A 19,574-nucleotide genomic window follows, 5' to 3' on the forward strand; every position below is an offset into this window, starting at 1 on the left:
CGTAGAACTCTGTTTAAAAACACCTATTTTCTGGCCTATTATTTGCAAGTAAAAATGATCTGAAATTTTAATACTCTCTAAAGGTGAAAGCTCACTAATAACAACTAATTTTTATTCAAAATCCTACTTAAAACTGAAGAGAGTTCCAACTGTTGTGGCTCACTCACTCATGCTGCCTAGTGCCAGTGTATTACGTATAGAATGCAGAACAATGGACGCTTCACTCTGTAGCAGCATCTGCAAATTACCACTGTTAGTGAGGTGGTAATTGGACTTCAAATGTATATTATTTTAGTATATTACTCTGTTTTGCTAATGTTTCACGGTATACTAGGAGTGCTATGGTATATTTTATAAAGAAGCTACTGCTGAAGAATGAGGACAGAACATAGTCTAAAAATTATAGGTTTGACACATCAGTGTAAATTTCTTTGAGCCAGTGATATTTTTTAGAAAAATTGAGAGGTTCTGACAATTCTAAACCAGAAGGAATTATTTTCTGAAAGCAACACAGTGTTTTCTTCATGGAATAAGGTAGTTTCCTCATGAATATGGAGCAAAAAATAAAGATGGAGAAACAGCATGCTGCTATTGAACAACGCTTAATGTTCGTTGAATTCTACTTATGTAACATGTATATGATTGTTTGATTTAATATTTTAATGACTTCATCATTATGTTAATATCATAGGTATAATGAGATTGGCTGTCCATATCTTTGCTTTTGTCTTGAAAAGGATTGTCACTTTACAGTTCGTGGAGGCAGGCTAAGGGAAAATGGAGAGTACCAGCTGCCTGTAGTTGTTCTTATGCTTAGCCTGCCCCATTCAACAAGGGATGCACCAACACTACTAAGTCCTGGGATGATGGAGAATCTCTTCCATGAAATGGGACATGCTATGCATTCTATGCTGGGGAGAACTCGGTACCAACATGTCACTGGTAAGAAAATTAGAATAGTGATTTTTTTGGTTTAGTTAAATGTTTCATTTCTAGAAGAAGGCAGTAGATTAAAAAAAACCCCAAACAACAAACCCAAAACAATCAAGAAAAAAAAAAGAAGGATGAACCAGAAATTGTTGAGTCATGTTGATACTTCTGCATCTTTGATAACCTGAAAATAGAATATCAGATCCTCTGATATTATCTGAAACCCAACAAAGGACATCCTAGTAAGAATTAGGTATTTGTATCTCTTGTTTCTGTACTACTGATCTTTGTTCTAGTAGTGGTATCCACTTTTGCAAGTTCACATTATGTGGAGTTTATAATAATGGAATAGTTGGAGGATTGAAAATAAATTGAGATAAACTTGTACCTAGTGTAAAAGCACAATGAATCCTGGGTTGGAAATTATTTAGGAAATTGAATTAAGGAAAATGAATAAATTAGTTTTTGCAAAGGGCATACACTTGCAATATGGAAAATCTGTAAAGCCAGGTCTTTTCTAGTTGATTCTGATTAAAGCCAGGTTGATAAAAAACATACTATATTTGCAAACATGATTAACTGGTAGGCCTTTTTATCCTGTGTAAATGGACATGAATGAATATGCAGTCCCAGCTCAGTGTATACATAGAAAAAGAATATTGCCTTTTTTCATTTACTCTCTCTTCTTAAGCAGTAGCAAAGAGTGTATTAGCTGACAGCTCACAGGCTTGTCGTCTTGTGGCAAATGCGTCAAAGGCATGTTCTGGCTAAAGCTGCTTGGCACGCTACTTTTCGTACCTGCAGACAGCTTGGTATATCCTCTTCTATAATAGTGTGCTGGAAATCCCATTTGCAGTAGACATTTACTTATTAAAACAAAGACCCCACAACCAAACAGATGAAATTGTAGCTCCTTTGTCTGAAGGATTTTTTTATTATTATTTTATGTTTTACTATTTTTATATTATGCTCATGATACAAAGGGGAGTCCATGGTAGTGTTGTTATCGACAGATACTTTGCACCCAGTGACAAAATACTCTTTCTTAAATCTTCCACTTAAAATAGACTGAGCTGTTTGTAATTATGTCACTACCGGACATTGTTAAAACAAATAAACACTGTATATGCTCTTTCAGTATGAGCTCTATATACTCCTTGGGACAGCTAAGTGCTCTCTGCGACCCCTTCCACTCATGTGGCCTTGCTCATCTTGACCTCTAGGAGTACTTACATGCCCAAAGTATCTGCCTTGGTGGGCTTCTCCTCTTGTAGTGAATCACACATATCTGCATGTTAAAGTCTTGAAGAGGCAGGAAATGGCTAATTTTGAGGCTCAGACTTTTCATGAGACCCTTTGTATGGTTTAAGCCTTGCCTTAGCTCCAGGCAGTCCTTCATCCCAGGAGATTTCACTCCAGATCTCGAATTGCAAAAGCAGCTCTGAGGTCAGTCCTGTTGTTTCTGCAGAGAATCTTCTTTTTTTAGGGTTTGGAATAGATGGGTTGTCCCAGGGATGTCTTGTAGAGGCCATCTGCCCTCCTGAGACACTAGGGTGGCTAAGTGTGGAGACAAGATGACTTCAGGGTATTGTTAGAGAAAAAAAATTGTCGTTCTAGTTGAGATGCACTGAGTATTTGACATCTTTCCTACTCTCCCCTGCCTCCCTTTTCTGATAACATTCCCAAAGATTCAGGAACCCATTCTGCTGCTAATGACCCCGAAACTTGAATAATAATATATGGTTTTGACTTCAGATGTGCTTCTTTTTAAGTTAATCTATCATTTTACTATATGCGTTTATTGATTGTTCAATGCCTTTGTGTGTGTATAAGATCTTTTAAAACCTAGCTTGTAGTCCATTTTAGTTTATCCTGCAGTACAGATTACCTACATTTGTTTTACAGGAGATATCCCAGATAACTACCTAACTTCTTACCTTTCTGACATTCAGATAATGTAATTCTTCAGGAGTCTCTTTAATGGTTATTAAAATAATTCTATCACTTTATTAAGGAGTGTTGAGGAAGTATAAGTGGATAGAGGAACATCAGTGTGGTTCTGCAGGCATTTGTCTTGGGACCAGCTTTGGTTTAGGCTTTTTAAAAATTATTTTCAAACAGCAACAAAAAAAGACTTTAGTAATTAAATGTGTTGGCACAAAAGAAGGATCGGGGAATTGTATGAGACCTGAACGACTGGATACTGCAGTGTTAGAAGTAAAATGCAATTCAGAACTGCACAGTGCAGATCATGCACTTAAAAAGTACAAAGAATTTATGCTATCAAATGGATATTTCAATAGTGGTGGAGGATCAGAAGAGTTTTATGTATTAATGCAGAACTATAAATAGCTACTGTATCTGTGAAAGGGCCGAATGTGATTTGAAATTAATCAGAGGTGTATTTAACAGCAGTAAGTATTAGAATGATTACAGAAGGTGCTGGTGAAACCTCATGCAGTGCTTCGACACAGTTTTGTGTCTGGACTGAAGGTGAATTCAGACTGAAGCAGGTGCAGAGAAAGAGCTACAATGGACGATCTTTCAGACTTTGTCTTGCCTTTGGATAATGATGGCTCAGAGAGATATAGTTTCTCTCAATTTAGATCAAAAGCAGTGTGGGCAGTGTTATTTATACTAAAGAGCAGTATTGGTCTGAAAACACTGATTATAAACAGATCAGGAATTCAGACTAAAAATTAGGGCAAGATTGTAAAGATCGAAGTAGCGATTTTAAATAATAGTCTTCAAGAAAGAATAGTAGAAGCAAAAACTGTACTTGCATTTAAGACTAGTTTTGAATGTTGACATTGTAGCACACAGGAACAGAAGTGAAGATCCAGTGAGTCTGTTATTAAAGCAACAACTTTGTACATCCCTAACTTCAATATAGATGTTAGAAATGTAGCTTTGATTTGGTGATGTGTTACACTTCTTAATAACTTCCATTGTGTAAGGTGCTGATAAAGATTAGAGTGAATAAGGTTTTTGGGAAGATGCTATTTGAAAATACTAACCGCTAAGATATTACCTCATTGCGCTTACTCAGAACATGCCTTTAATCTGCAAGTGTTCCTTGGATAAATGACTTGGTATTATAAAATGAGGTTAATATAAAGCATAAAAAAGCTCAGCAAACAGATGGAAGCTGAAAATTGTAACTGTGAATGGGATTAAGGCAGTTTTATTTACATTGTAGTTTGATTTAGGTTTAGGACACTTAAATAGATTTGGTGTTTCATGTAGGGCCAGTTTGGCTGCAGTCTGGTTTAGTTTAAAAAGGGTGTGATCCAGAGCTTTATAAGGTGCCTCACCCAGCTGTTCAAATATTTTGTTTTACTTTGTGATTTATAGTAAAATGTGTAGGATTATAATGAAGCTTTTCTGGCATTATGTACAATAATGCTATGGAAATAAAATGTTGACTTAATAAATGAAAGAACATTAAAGTTCACCAAAAGTCCAAACGGAAAGTTGCAAAACCTTTTGGGGAGAGTTAACCATTTGTGTTAATGAAGATAGCAAATGCTGATATGTACAATTATTCTACCTCTAGGAACCAGATGTCCTACTGATTTTGCTGAAGTTCCCTCAATTCTGATGGAGTACTTTGCAAATGACTATCGAGTGGTTAACCAGTTTGCAAGGCATTATAAAACGGGACAGGTAGGGAAAATTAATCTGTAAGACACTGAAAACAGAAATAAGTGTATTCAGGAAAAGGATCACATTTTCATATGTTATTTGTTAATAATGTGTAAAGTAGGAATAAAAAATGGATAGAAATTATTTTAATATTATAATTACAATAATTCAGAAAAAATGTTAATATTCTCATTGCAGAAAAGATGAATGTAATCTGTAAAAGAATGCCAGACCCTTATATCCAGGGTTCCAGTTATATATTTAAAACTTTAAACATTTTGATCCTACAAAGGTTACATAGTTTCTACACTACACAAACTCAGTGTAGTAGGTGAACAACTTCTGTGTGATTCAAATTATGCGGAATGTTTTAATTTAATTGCAGGTAAGTAATCACAAAAATAGTGATTCATTATTGAAGTGTCTGAAGTCTGTCTTAAAATAAAGCTCAGATACTAAATCATGGGAATAAATGGAAATTATCTGCAGTGTTTAAAAACTCCCATTTTCACCATAGGGTAGGGTAGTGATTGAAATATTTTGTGATGAAAAGTGTACTGCTTTTTTTAGGATTAGATTAGGCTGAATTAGAATCTGGCAGTCATGAATCTGCATGAAAACTCTGATCCCCTTTTTTACATGAAAACAAGGAACAAGATGACTTTCAGTGGTCGCTTTAACACATGGCAGCAGAACATGATTTATATTTGTACAGCCATTGCAAAAGTATAAACCAGTAAACAATAATCAAAGATCTTTTTTTCAAGTGCTTTTGACTGAGGCAAGTTTCAGTGTACTCAAATGAAATGGTTGAAGAATAGACTACCCATAATGCAAAAATGAGAAAGCCTCTTAATTTATGTAGTGTTACATTTCATTGAAGCTTTTTATCCAATACTAAGCATTCAGTATGTTTCAGTATTATGGAAGTGGATGAATGTTTGCCTCCATCGAACAGTCCCAAAAATACATTGCTTAACTTCTGTTTTATTAGATACTGTGAGAAATTTGCTCCATAAATCTGGTTTTTGTTTGTCTGTTTGGTTTTTTTACAGGGCAAATCAGCAATCATTTCTGGAGAATTGATTGCACTAGGAAAGTCTTCTTGAAACCTGGGCGTTAAATTGTTTCAGGAGTGTTCATCATTTATATGTTTGAGTCCACATACCAAAATACTGCTTTCTAGTGTTCTCTATAAAGTTCATGTAGTGTTTAAACATAGTGGAGTTAATTTGATTGCATATGAGTTCAGAGAATGAGCTTGACTAAAACATCTGAAAGAGATTTGTGGAACATTATTTATGGCTTTGCATTTTCAAAATGGCTTAACGAATCTAAACCATGTTTAGTTGCAATGCAAAAGCTAAGAACCAGACACTGTGTCCCATTTGGCATTTCCATAAACTTCTGTTTATTGGTGGTGAAATCTTGCCCTTTCAGAGAGCAATTGAGAGGTTTAATGCAGAAATTCAGTCTTGAAGGGGGCAAGAATGGATTATGCTGGAAGATGAGAAAAAGTGCCTGAAACTGCTTTGTGGCTTTTGAGGGCTTCAGATGGCTTCCTTTTAATTGCTTTATTTAAAATTTATAAGGTACTTTCAAGCCACTATCCAACATACATAAATCTGCTTTTGCTTATGTTGGTTCATCTAAGCTAGTTTTAAGAATCTGATATCAGATTTCTGTATCTGTCATTTAAATACAAATAGATTGAAGTCATCTTTTCTGTTCTTGAAATTCAGTGATTAAGCAATTACTTCTGTCCGTGGTGTTCATGTTACAAAGTACTTGAATACGAAATCCAAGCCCTCTTACATTTATGATTCCACAAAAATCCTTTTGGGGCTTATATTTTCTGTACTTGTTCCCTGACTGATTTTTTTTATGTGCACATATAAATTTGAATCAACATTTTCCGGTCCAGGTTTTTAGTTATTTGAAGGAAAAATAAGTCCACTTTACCTGCTTTTCAAGGGGAAGTAAGGAAGGTGGGTATAACAGTTGAAATGTAAAATTTGTAAAACCATTTAATCCAAATGTTGTTCTGTACGAGAACTTCCATTAAGTTTCTTCTTACGAATGAAGAGACTGAGCTTTTCTGTGCGAGAAGGATCTTTCTTGCAACAACTACACCAACATAGATCTGCTGGATGTTGATGTGAGCTTTTTTTTTTACTGAGCTAGCTTGTTGAGGAGGCAGTGCAGATAATTTGAAAAAGCATCCTTCTTTTGGAATTACTGTATCTATGCTATGGTTTTTGCATATAAATTTTAGGTGGTGTAATTTTTAACACTCCTGTTGAACATAATTACATCAGAAAAACTTGGTAGTATACGCTCAGCTTACGGTTGCCCTTGCCATAAAAGCCAATTATAGAAGAACTGGTCCTGAGGATCATCAATTAGGTTCAGTGCTTATGCTTACGGGAAGAGGAGGGAAAAGAGGTGGTGTTTTGATTATTATAACATATGAACTGTTAAAAACTGGTTTTTAGTAGCATTGCAGAAAAAAAAGCATTGCTTTCAAAGATGAGAATGCATTATGCATGTAGATGTGGATCATGACGATCTTGTCCAAAATATCTTGAAGCTTGTAGAAAGCTTGTTTCTGCTTTCTGTGCATTTTGATGGTTGTGCTGTGGAGTACTGAGGAGTGAAAAACCTTGCAAGCTCTTCTGGCAGAAGGGGCAAGTCTTGTGAATTTAGTTCAAAAAGCTGGCCAGCACAAAAATACTTGTTCCAAGAAAGTAGCAAGCCTAGTTTTTCTTTCATCTTAAAAATAACTCAAACCAGAAAAATCCTTGAGGGAAAAAACCAGAATAGAGAGGACTGTGTTGATTAGTTACTGTTGAGTTACTCAGGTAGGCTCATAAAGTCAAGCTGTACCAAAATGAGGTTGTAACAGGGTTTAAGCAGACAATCTGGTGCATGTGTACCACTCTGTATCACTGTGTGTGTTTGTTTAATTTTGTTTAAGTGCGCAGATATGTGGTAGGTCTGTTGAGCTAAATAATTTTAAGCTTGTGTGTCTTTGAGGCTGACTTGAACAAAGGCCAGTATTTCAGCTGTTCAAATTTGAACTGACTTCATTTTTTACAGAGGTGGAATTACAAAGGCAGTATTGTATTAGCATGGTTGCGAGAATAAGCCCATAGATAGTAAAGAGTTGTAATGTGTCACAGTTACTATGCAGCAGTAACGAGTTAAGTGTGCTTTGGGATGCAGGGAGTTCTGTTCTTTTAGATGCCATGGCAAATATGCTGAAAAATTAATGCCAAGATCTTACAAGTTACTCAATATGGAAGGATGGAAAAGTGGAACCCAAAGTACAGCATGTAGTGTTTAAATTTAAAAAACAGCATGGTTGTTCAATTAACATAGTTTTAGCCAAAGCTCTGTGAAGTCTTTCATTTAGAAGGAGGATGACAGTTTGAGTCTGGTTTTATCGAAGAGCTCATCTTTCAGGATAAGTAAAATAATCATGCTGATGCATTTATTTTTTTTTCTTCAGTCAGCTACTTATTAGAGAGCCATATGTGGTTATAATGGACCAAGGAGAAAGTTTCAATTGCCTGAAACAGTACATCTTCCTCAGTACATTCAAGATCTCAGCGCATCTGTATGCCTGACATTCACAGAAACAAACTCCACAGTGGTAATCCATGAAAAGCCCTCTAGACTAGTCTATTTTCAGTTCCCTGAAATCTTAAATTTTAAAATTTTAAAGGTGCATTGGGAAAAATAAGTGACCTTGTTATTCTTCCAATTTTATCCAGTTTTGGCAATGCTTTTCTGGTGCCAGATTCTGCTGGGTTTGTGAACTATGATCACAACACAATCTTTGAGCGAGATCAGCAGCACTGATAGGTTTAAACAAAAGAATATCTATGTCTTTCTCCTGTGCCTTTTTGTCAGTAGGTGTTGTCATAAGAATGATTTGTAATTTCATTGCTTTTAATCTGCTCAAACAGTAGAGCTTGCTCTTCAGGGCAGAGTAGGTCTACATTGTTTGTTTGATATTCATATGGTTGCAAAAGAGAGAAAAACATTTTCTTGGAGGGTTTTGGTATTTACCTGCATTTTACTTGGCCTCTAGAAGGTGGTGGTAAACCATCTCCTGCGCAAAGAAATTTTAGTAATTAATGATCATTCTGTGTCTCCCCTCAGGAGTCTCATTTAGAATAGGACAGATGCTTGCAGCAGAACATAAGGGAGAAATGGGTGAATGCAGAGGCTGCCTTTTTAGCAGTCTTCTCTGGCTGGAGATCAGCTACTTGCAGTACAGTCAAAAGAAAGCAAGACTCTTGGGTGGAAAGTCTGTAAGAAATGCTTAGTTCTGAACTGAGAATTAGACCTGCTTCAGTTGTTTCTTGAGCAGGGCTGAATGTGACCAGCTCTGCTCTGTGCCCCAGTGAACTGCAAACTTGAGCATCTGTGGGAATGTGGTTTACCAAAATGCCAATTAGAAAAATCTCAGTGCCTTTTGTTCTACTTATTCTCTGTGCCAGCTGAAAGCCTGTGTACTTGACTTCCTCTTACCATCATTTAATATAGCCAACATACAAAATTGGAAATAAGTTATGTTGAAAGAGCTGGTTTGACCTTTACTGGCAGGAGTGCTCTTGGCTTTTAACATCTTAAATTACAACTGTGTAAAATATACATATTTGCTGTTGCCAAGCTTTTGGATGTTCAGATTTTTTAACACTGACAAATTACAATTTAGGAATTGCCATCCAGTTTTCTCATACGTGACTGTATCAAAAATACAGGTGCCCCTAGAAGAAATCAGCTTTGTTTAATTCCATACTGCACTACGTCACTGCAAAATTAAAGCCTCCAAAAAGCTGCCAAATCTTGCTGATAGGTTTGGTGCTTAATAACTAAATATGTTCAGAATTTTATAGATTTTCTTACATAAGGGTTTTTTTGATGACAACTGAAGTTGTGTTACTGCAAACCTGCATGTGCTTTAGTTCCAGGATGAAATGTCATTGAAGTGCGTGCCTCACTCTGTAAGAGGATGAGACAAGAAATGTTCATAGACCCAGGAGAAGAATTGTCCAACCAAAATACTTTTTACCATTTGAGATTTGTTTTCCACTTTGCTTCTTGCCTTAACTTTTCTACGTAATTAAGTAGTATTTTGAACAATACTAAATCCAGTGTGGAACCTCAAGATAGTCAGCTACTGACATCTTTATTACCATGGATAGCTGCCCATTTACTCTTAACCTAGTGGTCCAAAATCATCATCTAATTTGAAACAATTTTTGTATTTCAGAAAGCCAAATACTGGCCTAACAAGGATATACTGTGCGACAGACTTGGTGTTCATTGGTTCATTTTTCTGTGTTGAAATTTAACAGCTGTGCACATTTATGACAGGCAAAATAGTGGGTGTTGTTCTATCCCATTCTTGACCCAGCTAACATTTGTCTTGGAGAAGAGGTTACAAGCTTGGCAAGCTACTGCATAAAACATCTGTGCAACTTGAGAGTTTTTCTTATCTGCTTTAACTTCCAGATTCCACAGAGTTAATTGATAACATTTTCCTCACTTATAACTTCTCTGGAGCTGAGTTTTTATTCTGTGAATATAAACATGGTTTGTCTTAAAGCCATATAATTTGCACAGAATCTAAACATACGGCTCTGCCGTCAGGATCTGTAGACTTTCATGTATGAAATGTTTCTTACAAACATTTCAACATACTGTAGAAGTGTCGGTATGCTTTTAGAGTTCAGTGTAATACCAAATGTTTGTATGATATGTACAACTTGTAGCAACTTTCTTAATATTTTAGCAAGAGCTCAGTTATTTTAACCATATTTAATATGTTTGGTTAATAAAACTGCTAGCAAAAAAAAAAGAGAATATGCTTACTAGGGAAAATATCTATTGAAAAGTTTCAGGAAACAGTGGAAGAAGTGTAAGGTCAAGCATTCATATGCAGATAGTGTTAAAAATCTGGCATTAAAAAGTCTTTGGATGTACTTGTAGATGTTTGGATAGAAAGTTAAAAAGAGTTTGCTTAATGACTTGAAAAATGTTTCTGACGTTCGGCCTGTGGTGACGGATAATTTTATTGCCATAGATGTGGAATAAATTCAGCTTTGTTAAAAGTTTCAAAGGATAAATTTTTACTGTTCAGTATGACCAAACATTTTCATGTGGGTTAGAGCAGAAGGCCTCATGCTCTCCCAGTTGATGAAAACCCTGCCCGCTCAACAGGAGTTATGTGGGCCTCTGTGTAAATTCAAGTGAAGTATGCTCAGAGGCCAACAGGAAAATCTATTATAATATCTGCTTTTGAAGATTAGTCAGGATGACCTGGGAGGACTTTAACTGCCCCATCTGTTCTTTATCTCTAAAGATAGTCATAATATTTTTAAAAGATGGATAAGGGAACATGGGATCAATTTACAGAAAAACAGACACTGAGACAGAGTGATTTCTTGATTGCTATGTAAATTACTGCCAATATCTTAATTGCCCATTTAATGCTTTTTTTTTGGAAATGAGATTTCCTTCCTCAGTGCAAAGCACTTCAGATATGTTTTTATTACCACCAGGGGTCTGTCTTTTTTCTTTCTTGCTGCTTCAGCCTTTTCTAGTAGTAAGCATACTATTTACAAATATACAACAATTGTAAATATGTTCTGACATTATTTTTTTTTATTCAAGCCACTGCCAAAAAACATGGTATCAAGACTATGTGAGTCCAAAAAGGTGTGTGCTGCAGCTGATATGCAACTCCAGGTATGTTTTTGCATTTTAGTCTCTACTTTGTATCCAGAGCTCACAGAACATGGTTTAATTCTTATAATTTTACCAATTTTTTAATTTCAACATAGACCCATTATCTAACTATATGCAAATCAGTGAAAATTCATTTTTATATTAACTTTGTTTTTGTAAAAGTATTCTGTGTTGTCTGTTTAAACTAAATGCCTCTATCTGTAGTAAAATGTTGTGAAAACCACAGCTTTTGAAAATGGTTGGACTATCAGAATTCCCCAATGTGGTTTGAGTTTTTTAATTAATGATGGAATCATTTAAGGAGAGCTTGCAGTAGAGGAAGTACTGTGTACCTTTTGGATCATTACAATGTAGCAGGACTGAGAGATACAGGCTACCTTAGTAAAATCAAACCAGCTCATTTACTTACTAGAATGTGATTCAAGCTCCTTGTCTTTTGCAGCCCCAGTATGACAGTGGCAACTTGTTACTGCCATCAGAATTGGTGGCTGGGCTATAAGGCTCTAGGACTTCTCTCTCTCTCACAGTGTTGGGAGCAGTAATTAATTTGTAAACCTTTATTTTCTGTGGCTAGATGAGATTCATCAGTCATACCCACAAGCAAGCTATCAGTGTTGCTTTTCCTCAAAGGAAGGAAACTAGAGTTCTATCTAAAATGGGTGTTTAGTATTTTTCAGTCCTGCAACGACAGTTCTCACATGTGAACGGTAGCATTAGCATCTAACTCAGATATTTTTTTTACAGTGAGAGTCTGACTGCATTTAGTATGCTACAAGCTTCTGCTGTGTGATTTTTGTGACTTTGTTTTCTTCTTTGTTTTGTTTTAAGCTAGAAACATATAATTTTTCTTTTTACAGTAGACCTAGTGTTTAGGTGAGATAACTCTTCTAGTACCTTAATAAAGGTTAGTCATGATTTTTGAGATGTAGAAAGAAACAAATTTAAAGATCAGATCTTTGCAGTTCTTCACTTTGAAAAGGGCCCAAATGATTGCAACCCTCTAAAAACATGAGTTGTGCTGGTTAACTGAAGTTGATTTAAAAGAAAAACTTAGTTAGAGTTTGCTCTGTGCAGTTACTTACAGTGATTTAAAACCAATCAGAATACTGGAGTGTGGACCTGTAAATGTATAGGTGTCAGTTACACTGATCAAACCCAGACTTAACATTGTTTTTAGTGTATATGTATATTTTTCATTAAACTTAATGGATTTTTGAATTATGCTTTCAATGCAGCGCTGGCTGTCAGTGGCCAGTGTTGACTGTGCAGGTGTGAACAACAAGGGTGCTACCTGTGGCTCTCCCTCTGTGACATGAAAACTACTGCACCCTCTCTGCAGGTCTTGATTTTGAAATGCACGCTCCTGGCTCTGAAAGGTTCATATACAGAGATAATGAGAATCCAGAAAAAAAGGTAGCCAAGAATATAACTAATTCATATAGGAGGGTTTTTTTGGGGAAAAAAACCCCACCCAATTCTGGATTGAAATAAAATTTATAATGAGAATGCTTAGCGGTGGATCTCTGTTTGTGAAGTCTACCAACACAGAATAATTTACCAATGTGCAGACTAATAACTACCAAAGTGATGATCCAGTACTTTCACATGTACCCATTCCTTTCTGGTGTGTCAATAACAGCTATATATAGATCTGGCATATTTCCTGTCAGCTTTTAATATGTGTTTTCTGTAATCTTGTCAAGGTTTGAGACCAAATTGCGGTGAGGAGGCTAAATGGGCTTGGGTACCAAGAGCACCTTAAGTCACAGATATATTAAAAAGTGATGTGGCCTCCCTGTCCTGTGGCAGGGGAGATTGTGTGGTCTAGAAGTAAGTCAGGGAGGGGTCATTGCGTTGGTCCCATGGGGTGGACTGTGCAGTCCCCTGCTGCTGCTGACCTTCAGCTGCTCCTGAGGTCTCTGTAGGGTCTGTCCCAAAGTGACTCCAGATGCCATAGCTTTCGAGCTTGGGAGAGAACACCCACTTCTGGTGGGCTCAAATTCCTGTGGGTGCCTAATGATTAACTGGTGCTGGCAATGATGCAGTGATTAAGCAGGCTGCTTGCCCTCAAATTACTCTTGTGTAACTAATGTTCAACCAGTCTCAACCTGTGTCAAATGACCACAATGCCACACTGAATGTTATTATTAATTTCCTACTTTAAGCACCATGTTCTTGGAGATTCCAAACATAATACCTGCAGACGTATGCACTGATTTCAAAGAGACAGATTGGCAGAGCCATTCAGTTTATTAGTTCAGAAAAAATGTCCCATAGAAGTTGACTGCATGGCAAATACAAAGTTCATACATTCCTTTGTATTGTTACTTGTGTAGATTTAAAAGTATAATAATTCATTAAAGAAAAACATACTTAAATCTGCATATATACAAAGTATATATGTACTACTAATGTATACCTGAAAAAACTGTGAAAGATGACTCTTAATACCTTTTCTTCAGACTTTGCAGAGTATATTCTATGTTGACAACTAGATGCTTTGTAAGCCATATTTGATCTTTAAAAGAAAGAAAAATGCTTACAAATTTTCCGTCAGTGGGAAAAATGCCTAAAGGTTCTTGTGGTCTGTTCAGAAAATAAGTCTATCAGCATGGGGCAATAAGAAATGAATGCTGGTTTTTCATCATGACTATAACACATCTGTGTGTTTTTGCAGCTCACATCATCAGTTACTCAACAGGAAAGATAGGAGTGCATCCTCTCATAAGGCTTATGCCATGTAGATTGAGTCCCTGAGGCTTTCAGTTAGTGGTAACTTCACTGGGAAATGCCTGACTTTTTGATATTGATGCAATTAAGCAGACAAGGAGCTAGAAAGAACTGGAATCAAGTGAAACTAATAAATACCATTGTCAGTGCAAAACAGAGAGATAGTGTGAAGACAGATAACTATTTGATGGCCTTTTAATATTTTCAGGTCTTTTAGGAAATGTGTTTTACTCAAATTAGAAATAATCTTGTAGCTACTGCTTAGTATTAAGTACTAAGCATGCTCCTCAGCAGTATCACCTAAAATCCTGTGGTCCTGGGATGTGTTTCCCATTTCAAAGACCTGTGTAAACATTCAGAACTGTGGTTTCTGGATGGGAATCCTCATGGCTATAAAGTTCATGCAAGTTTATTTTCAGGGATGGATTTTTTTTTTTTTAACTATGCTGTCCAGGTGGCCTGGCTTATTGCTTTCTTCCCACGCTTTACATGTGCCAGGATCAAGGGAAAGCTTATAGCTGGCTTCAGTGACTCATTTCACTGGCCTTCAGCTGACATTTCCCCACTGCCCAGCTATGAATTGAGCTTTTGCTCCAGCTCCCTGACCACAAACTACTTGACTCCAAATTTTGCTGTAGAGAAGGTCCACTGCAGTGCAATCCACTCCATCTTGTGAGGAGCACTGAAGAGCAACTGCAAAGAGGTCCTAACAAAGCTGGGAGATGGAAAAAAGAGAATCAAGGCTGGGCTGAAGCAGGATGCTAAAGTCTCTTTGTCAGGTGCTGAAGTTCCTCATGTTTGGTTTGGGTTTTGTAGAGAGGGAGGCTGGTGTGAAATGACTCCTGCAGTCACAAAGGCCTAGGGTGACAGGAGAAAGTGAGTTTTCTAAGACTGTTTCATCAGGTAATTTTCAGATCTATTCATGGTACTTACTATTCGTCATATTCTCAGTCACCCTTGCTACTATAAATGCTATAGCTTTTGTTAAACTTTGTTAAAAAACAAGCTGGGATTCTAGAGACCAGCTCTGAGGTGAAAAGTAAAAGCTGAGGCATTGTGAAGCCTCTTTCTCTTCTCAGATAGGAGTAAAAAATACTGTAGTTGTTACAATCTAGTATAGGTTTTTCTTTAGAGTTTCATTTTTCATGTTATCAATATAATGATAGAAAATTTAGAACACCCGTGCAAAGTTTGGTTTTAAAAAATAAAGTACTCATTGTTTCCCATTTGGTGCACTGTCTTCATGGAGTTATCCTCTGAACAGATACTTTCTGCCTACTCTGCGTTTGTAGATGGGCGATGTTAAGCGTTTGCATCTCTTGTTCAGTGTTGCTGTCTGGGACACAAAACATGCAATGTCATTAATGGCTGATTGTGCAAGTTTAGGTCTTACTGACCTCTTTTCTCCTTATTAGCCATGTAGGAAGCAAGCAGGAAATTTGGGAGTAGCTCCTGCAAGTCATGGCTTCTTCACCCCCTCCTTGTAACCCCCAGTTTTTCTTGAAAAAAATCAATTTTCATATTTATTATGTGTCAACAAACACCGTCAAAGGATTTATTAAGATTCTGTATGTTAGAAGACAGCTTATTCAAAGAGAAGAAATATGGTCCTTCAGAAACAGTCACAGTTTTGGGTGCAAGTATGTGTTGTATCCAGCCCAAATAAAAAAAAAATAATCCAGCCCCAAAAATAAAATGAATGCTGGATTCTGATAAATTATTAGCGTTCAGAATGGGTTTATACCCAAATTTCATAATAAGGAATCTTTTCACAGGTTGGGGGGATTGTGTTATTCAGATCACATAAAACATCCATTCTCCATGGACGGGGAATGCCTCCAAACAGCCTGTTCTGCATAAAATTTCTGCATTTTGTGGTTATAATTCCTAAACCAGTGTGTTTATCTCATTGGGAATGGTATTGCAGTGTCCTTGGGAGTGCGACTAGGACTGAAGCTCTAGCCAAATTACTTGCTTCATCCCTTGCACAAGAGCTTTTTGTGGCTTCCCACTGTCAATTTTCCTATGAAATGTTCCTACCACAGGATGGCCTGACCTGAACTCTCTGGCTTAAATATCTGGATCCACAAAACTTCTCAAGAATACCTTGCATTGCACAGCAGTGAATGTCCTCTTCTTCTGTCTTCCCTGCGCTTCCACAGAATAGGAAATCTTCATATTAAAAAAAGTTCAAATTAAAAAAAATAAATGCTGCAATAGTTTTCAGTGATGACACAGACTGAGCCTTGGCACTGTCTTCTATCCATGCTTGTTTCACACTTACTGTTAAAGTACCAGATACTCTGCTTTGCTATCTTTGCTTGAAAAATCTTTTTGTTGGTGCTGCTTTCCTGATCTCCAAACGCCTCCGTAATTTAGTCTGCTGATAATCTGCATGCTTCTGCAAAAAAATTGCCTGGGAACCAGCTCTTACCTCTGGCGAAGTACCCTCCTGGTACAGTGTGATCTCAGGCTAAACTTACACTGCAACAACTTATTGCTGTGATTGTGAGAGCTAAATGAAGGAAGCATCTGCCTTAATACTACTGTTCAAGTGCTCAAGCAGACACTCAGGAGCATCAGCACATCAGCAGCTCCATGTGCAGCTTCTTATGTTCACTGCCGGGGCCATAACTTGCCCCTGCAGATGGGATGTGTTCTTATGACTGTATGCACATGTCTTGGAATAGCTTATTTTGCTTGTCCATTCAAATAACTTTTAAGTAATTTTATTAAATCTATTAAAAAATATTCTTTTTGAAAAGCGGAATTGCTGGAGGGTTTTAGGGGCAGGGCTTAATTTTACTTAAAAATGCAGGTGATTTAGTACTGCCAGTGTTCTTGGTGATCTAACACGGATTTATGATAGGTCATGATGGTGGTTGTTGTACTCCAAAAAGCTGTTTTTCTCCTTCTATGTTACACTAAAAATAGAAGATGTACAAAACCATATATATTTGAACTCTTTCCTCTCCCTGTCTTCTCTCTTCTGTTCTTTTCTATTTCTTGTCATTTGTTGTCAAATGCCAATGCTATGTGCCGAAGACAAACATACATTTTGTCTCTTCAGGTATTTTATGCTGTCTTGGACCAAATCTACCATGGAAAGCATCCACTAAAAAAGTCAACCACAGAAATTTTAAAGGAAACACAGGAGAAAGTTTATGGATTGCCATATGTACCTAATACAGTGAGTAGAAACAACGACTGTATAAATTACACCTCTTTTTTGATAGCATGTTAGTAGCCCTTCCTCTCCCTGCCCCTTGTCCCACACACTCACATGCTTGTTGTATTGTTAGGTTAAAAGAATTTTCTTTCTTTCAGCAACTTTATCCAGAGTAGGGTGTTGGAAATTTTCAGCTAAAAATCAAAATTTAATTAATGTACCCAGTTTTGTACAGGTTTAGTCTTGTCATGCTCAACTTGATTGCTTTTTTTTTTTTAATTATCTTAAGAAAAGCACTGGAAACAATACATTGGAAAGAGGGTTTATTTTAGCTTTACAAAGGACTGTAAAAGGCAACAAAACAGTGCTGCATGTTGGTATTTGTATACTGTCAGTATCAGCATGTGAGAGCAAGCCAGTGTGAAGTAGGACTTGGAAGTGAGTTTTTCTCATTGTACTGCTGTGACCTTCAGCATGTCACTTACTTATCCTTTTATGTGGTATCTGAAAGTGTTAAAGCCTTCAGTTCTACTGAGTTACATAGTTTTGATCTTCCTGACTAATCATGCATTTGTTCTGTACTTCATGTGGCATCCAAAGGTGCAGGTTGCATAGATGATAGTCAAGAATTTCCTGGGCTGTCTGAAGCTGAATTCCCAGCTGGAGCTTGGCCCAGATCACTGTTTGACAATTTTTTTCAGCATACCCAAATCCTTTCTCTGCTTTCTGCTTCTCAGGAAATGTGCTTTTCTATATAGCAAAAATGTGAGTTCTGTTATCTGAGAAAGGGTATCAGGAGATCTGTTCTTCAGCCCTTTCCGCATTGAAACTGTACTGCCTCTGCTGGCCTGGCAAAGGCAGAAAAGTGAGCGCAAGGTGTCTTCAGAGTATGATGTCTGACTTCTTAGCATTTTGCTAAGAGGTGTTCAACACCGTTCCTCCGCAGGTGTTAGCTATCCAGCGAATGGAAGTTTCCTGCTTCGAAACTCAGCCTGCATTTTTTGTTCCATTTAAAATATTTTTTATAAGTTGTTGCCTTCAGAAGAGTGTAACATCTTGTAATGAGCTAGCCTCATTATGATGAGGGATAGCAAGTTTTGCCCTGGAACTTTATCCCAGCAAAATTATGTGAACTTTTGAATTATCAGAAGGTCTATGTTCTTTAAATTTATTGAATGTAGAATTAGTGTGCCCACACAAGAACTGTAATACAATTTAGATTTCAGTAAAACTTAGTGAAAAAATACATTAAAAGGATGTTAGCACTCTGTAATTAATGTCTGTAATTTTGCTTGCTGCCCTTTGCTTCTCTTTCTTCCACACTTAAGTTTGCAGTGTAGTTTGTAGTCCAGATTAAAAAATAAATGTCTTGAAAGTAAAAGTGTTTTAAGTGTGGAGAGGATATTCCTTCCTTTCATTTAATTTCAGAGCTAGACATTGAAATACAGTAAGAGAGGCCAGCTTTTATTTTCATCTGTCATTTGGCTAGGTACTTAGATGGCTGGGAGAAAAAACAAAGTATTTTGATTATTTGAATTTTATCTGCTCTCTGTAGGTTTAGATTCAATTATGAATTGCTAAGTTAGGCTTGTATATCTTCAGTGTGTAAAAGTAATTGGTGAATATCTTAACTGCATTAATGTGATTTTTCTGTAGTAGCATTGTCTGTTGGGGCTCCAAAAGTGTCCACTATTATCTCTTAATTCCCTCTTACTGCTTTTGACAGGCAAGTAAACTTAGTAAATATCCTCTGAATATACTTGGGCTTCAGTCTCATTGTGCAGACTCGTTTTCTGAAGTAAAGCCACAGCATGTATCTTCAGCAGATGAATTTCTGTCTTTCTGAGGCACAGCTCAGATAATAGGACAATTTTTAATGCATCTTTTTGTTCTAGTACTTTCAAAATGAGGCACATAAACTACACCTAATAAATAAATGCTGCTGTATCTGTGTGTTGATACCTATTTTAAGGTAAACCAAAGCATCGTCCTCAGCAAATATCATGTCTTATGTGCCAACAGTAGGAGGGATAGTGGGACAAAAATCCTGTCAAAGTCTATTTGCCATTCAAATAGGTTTTACAGGCATTGGGGCAGTTAGCATTGCATGCAGGAGTGTTTACCTTGGCTGCGTTGACACAGATGGTTGCAGAAGCTAGTGCCACATGCGAGGAAGAATCGAGCAGACTGTAGACAGACAGAAGCACAGAGAAACAGCAGTCCACAAGACTTCGTTTTCCTGAAGAATGCAAATCTCGATTTCTGGCTGGCCATTGCTTATCTGTTCAAAAGTACACAGCAGTACACTGCTGGCTCCTGGAGGATGAAATTCCACTGG

At 36.9% G+C, this 19,574-nt stretch overlaps 1 protein-coding gene across 1 annotated transcript in view; it reads left to right on the forward strand.

The window, feature by feature from the left end:
- The window catches only part of MIPEP (mitochondrial intermediate peptidase), an 80,985-nt gene that overhangs the window by 35,577 nt on the left and 25,834 nt on the right, over window positions 1-19,574 (forward strand). The window contains exons 13-16 of the mRNA XM_055802355.1: window positions 738-942; window positions 4,487-4,596; window positions 11,263-11,337; window positions 17,138-17,257. Of these exons, the coding sequence (XP_055658330.1) occupies window positions 738-942; window positions 4,487-4,596; window positions 11,263-11,337; window positions 17,138-17,257 (510 nt within the window). The remainder of the gene's footprint in view (window positions 1-737; window positions 943-4,486; window positions 4,597-11,262; window positions 11,338-17,137; window positions 17,258-19,574) is intronic.

Source organism: Falco peregrinus, chromosome 4 (assembly GCF_023634155.1).
Source record: "Falco peregrinus isolate bFalPer1 chromosome 4, bFalPer1.pri, whole genome shotgun sequence".
Lineage (NCBI taxonomy): Eukaryota > Metazoa > Chordata > Aves > Falconiformes > Falconidae > Falco > Falco peregrinus.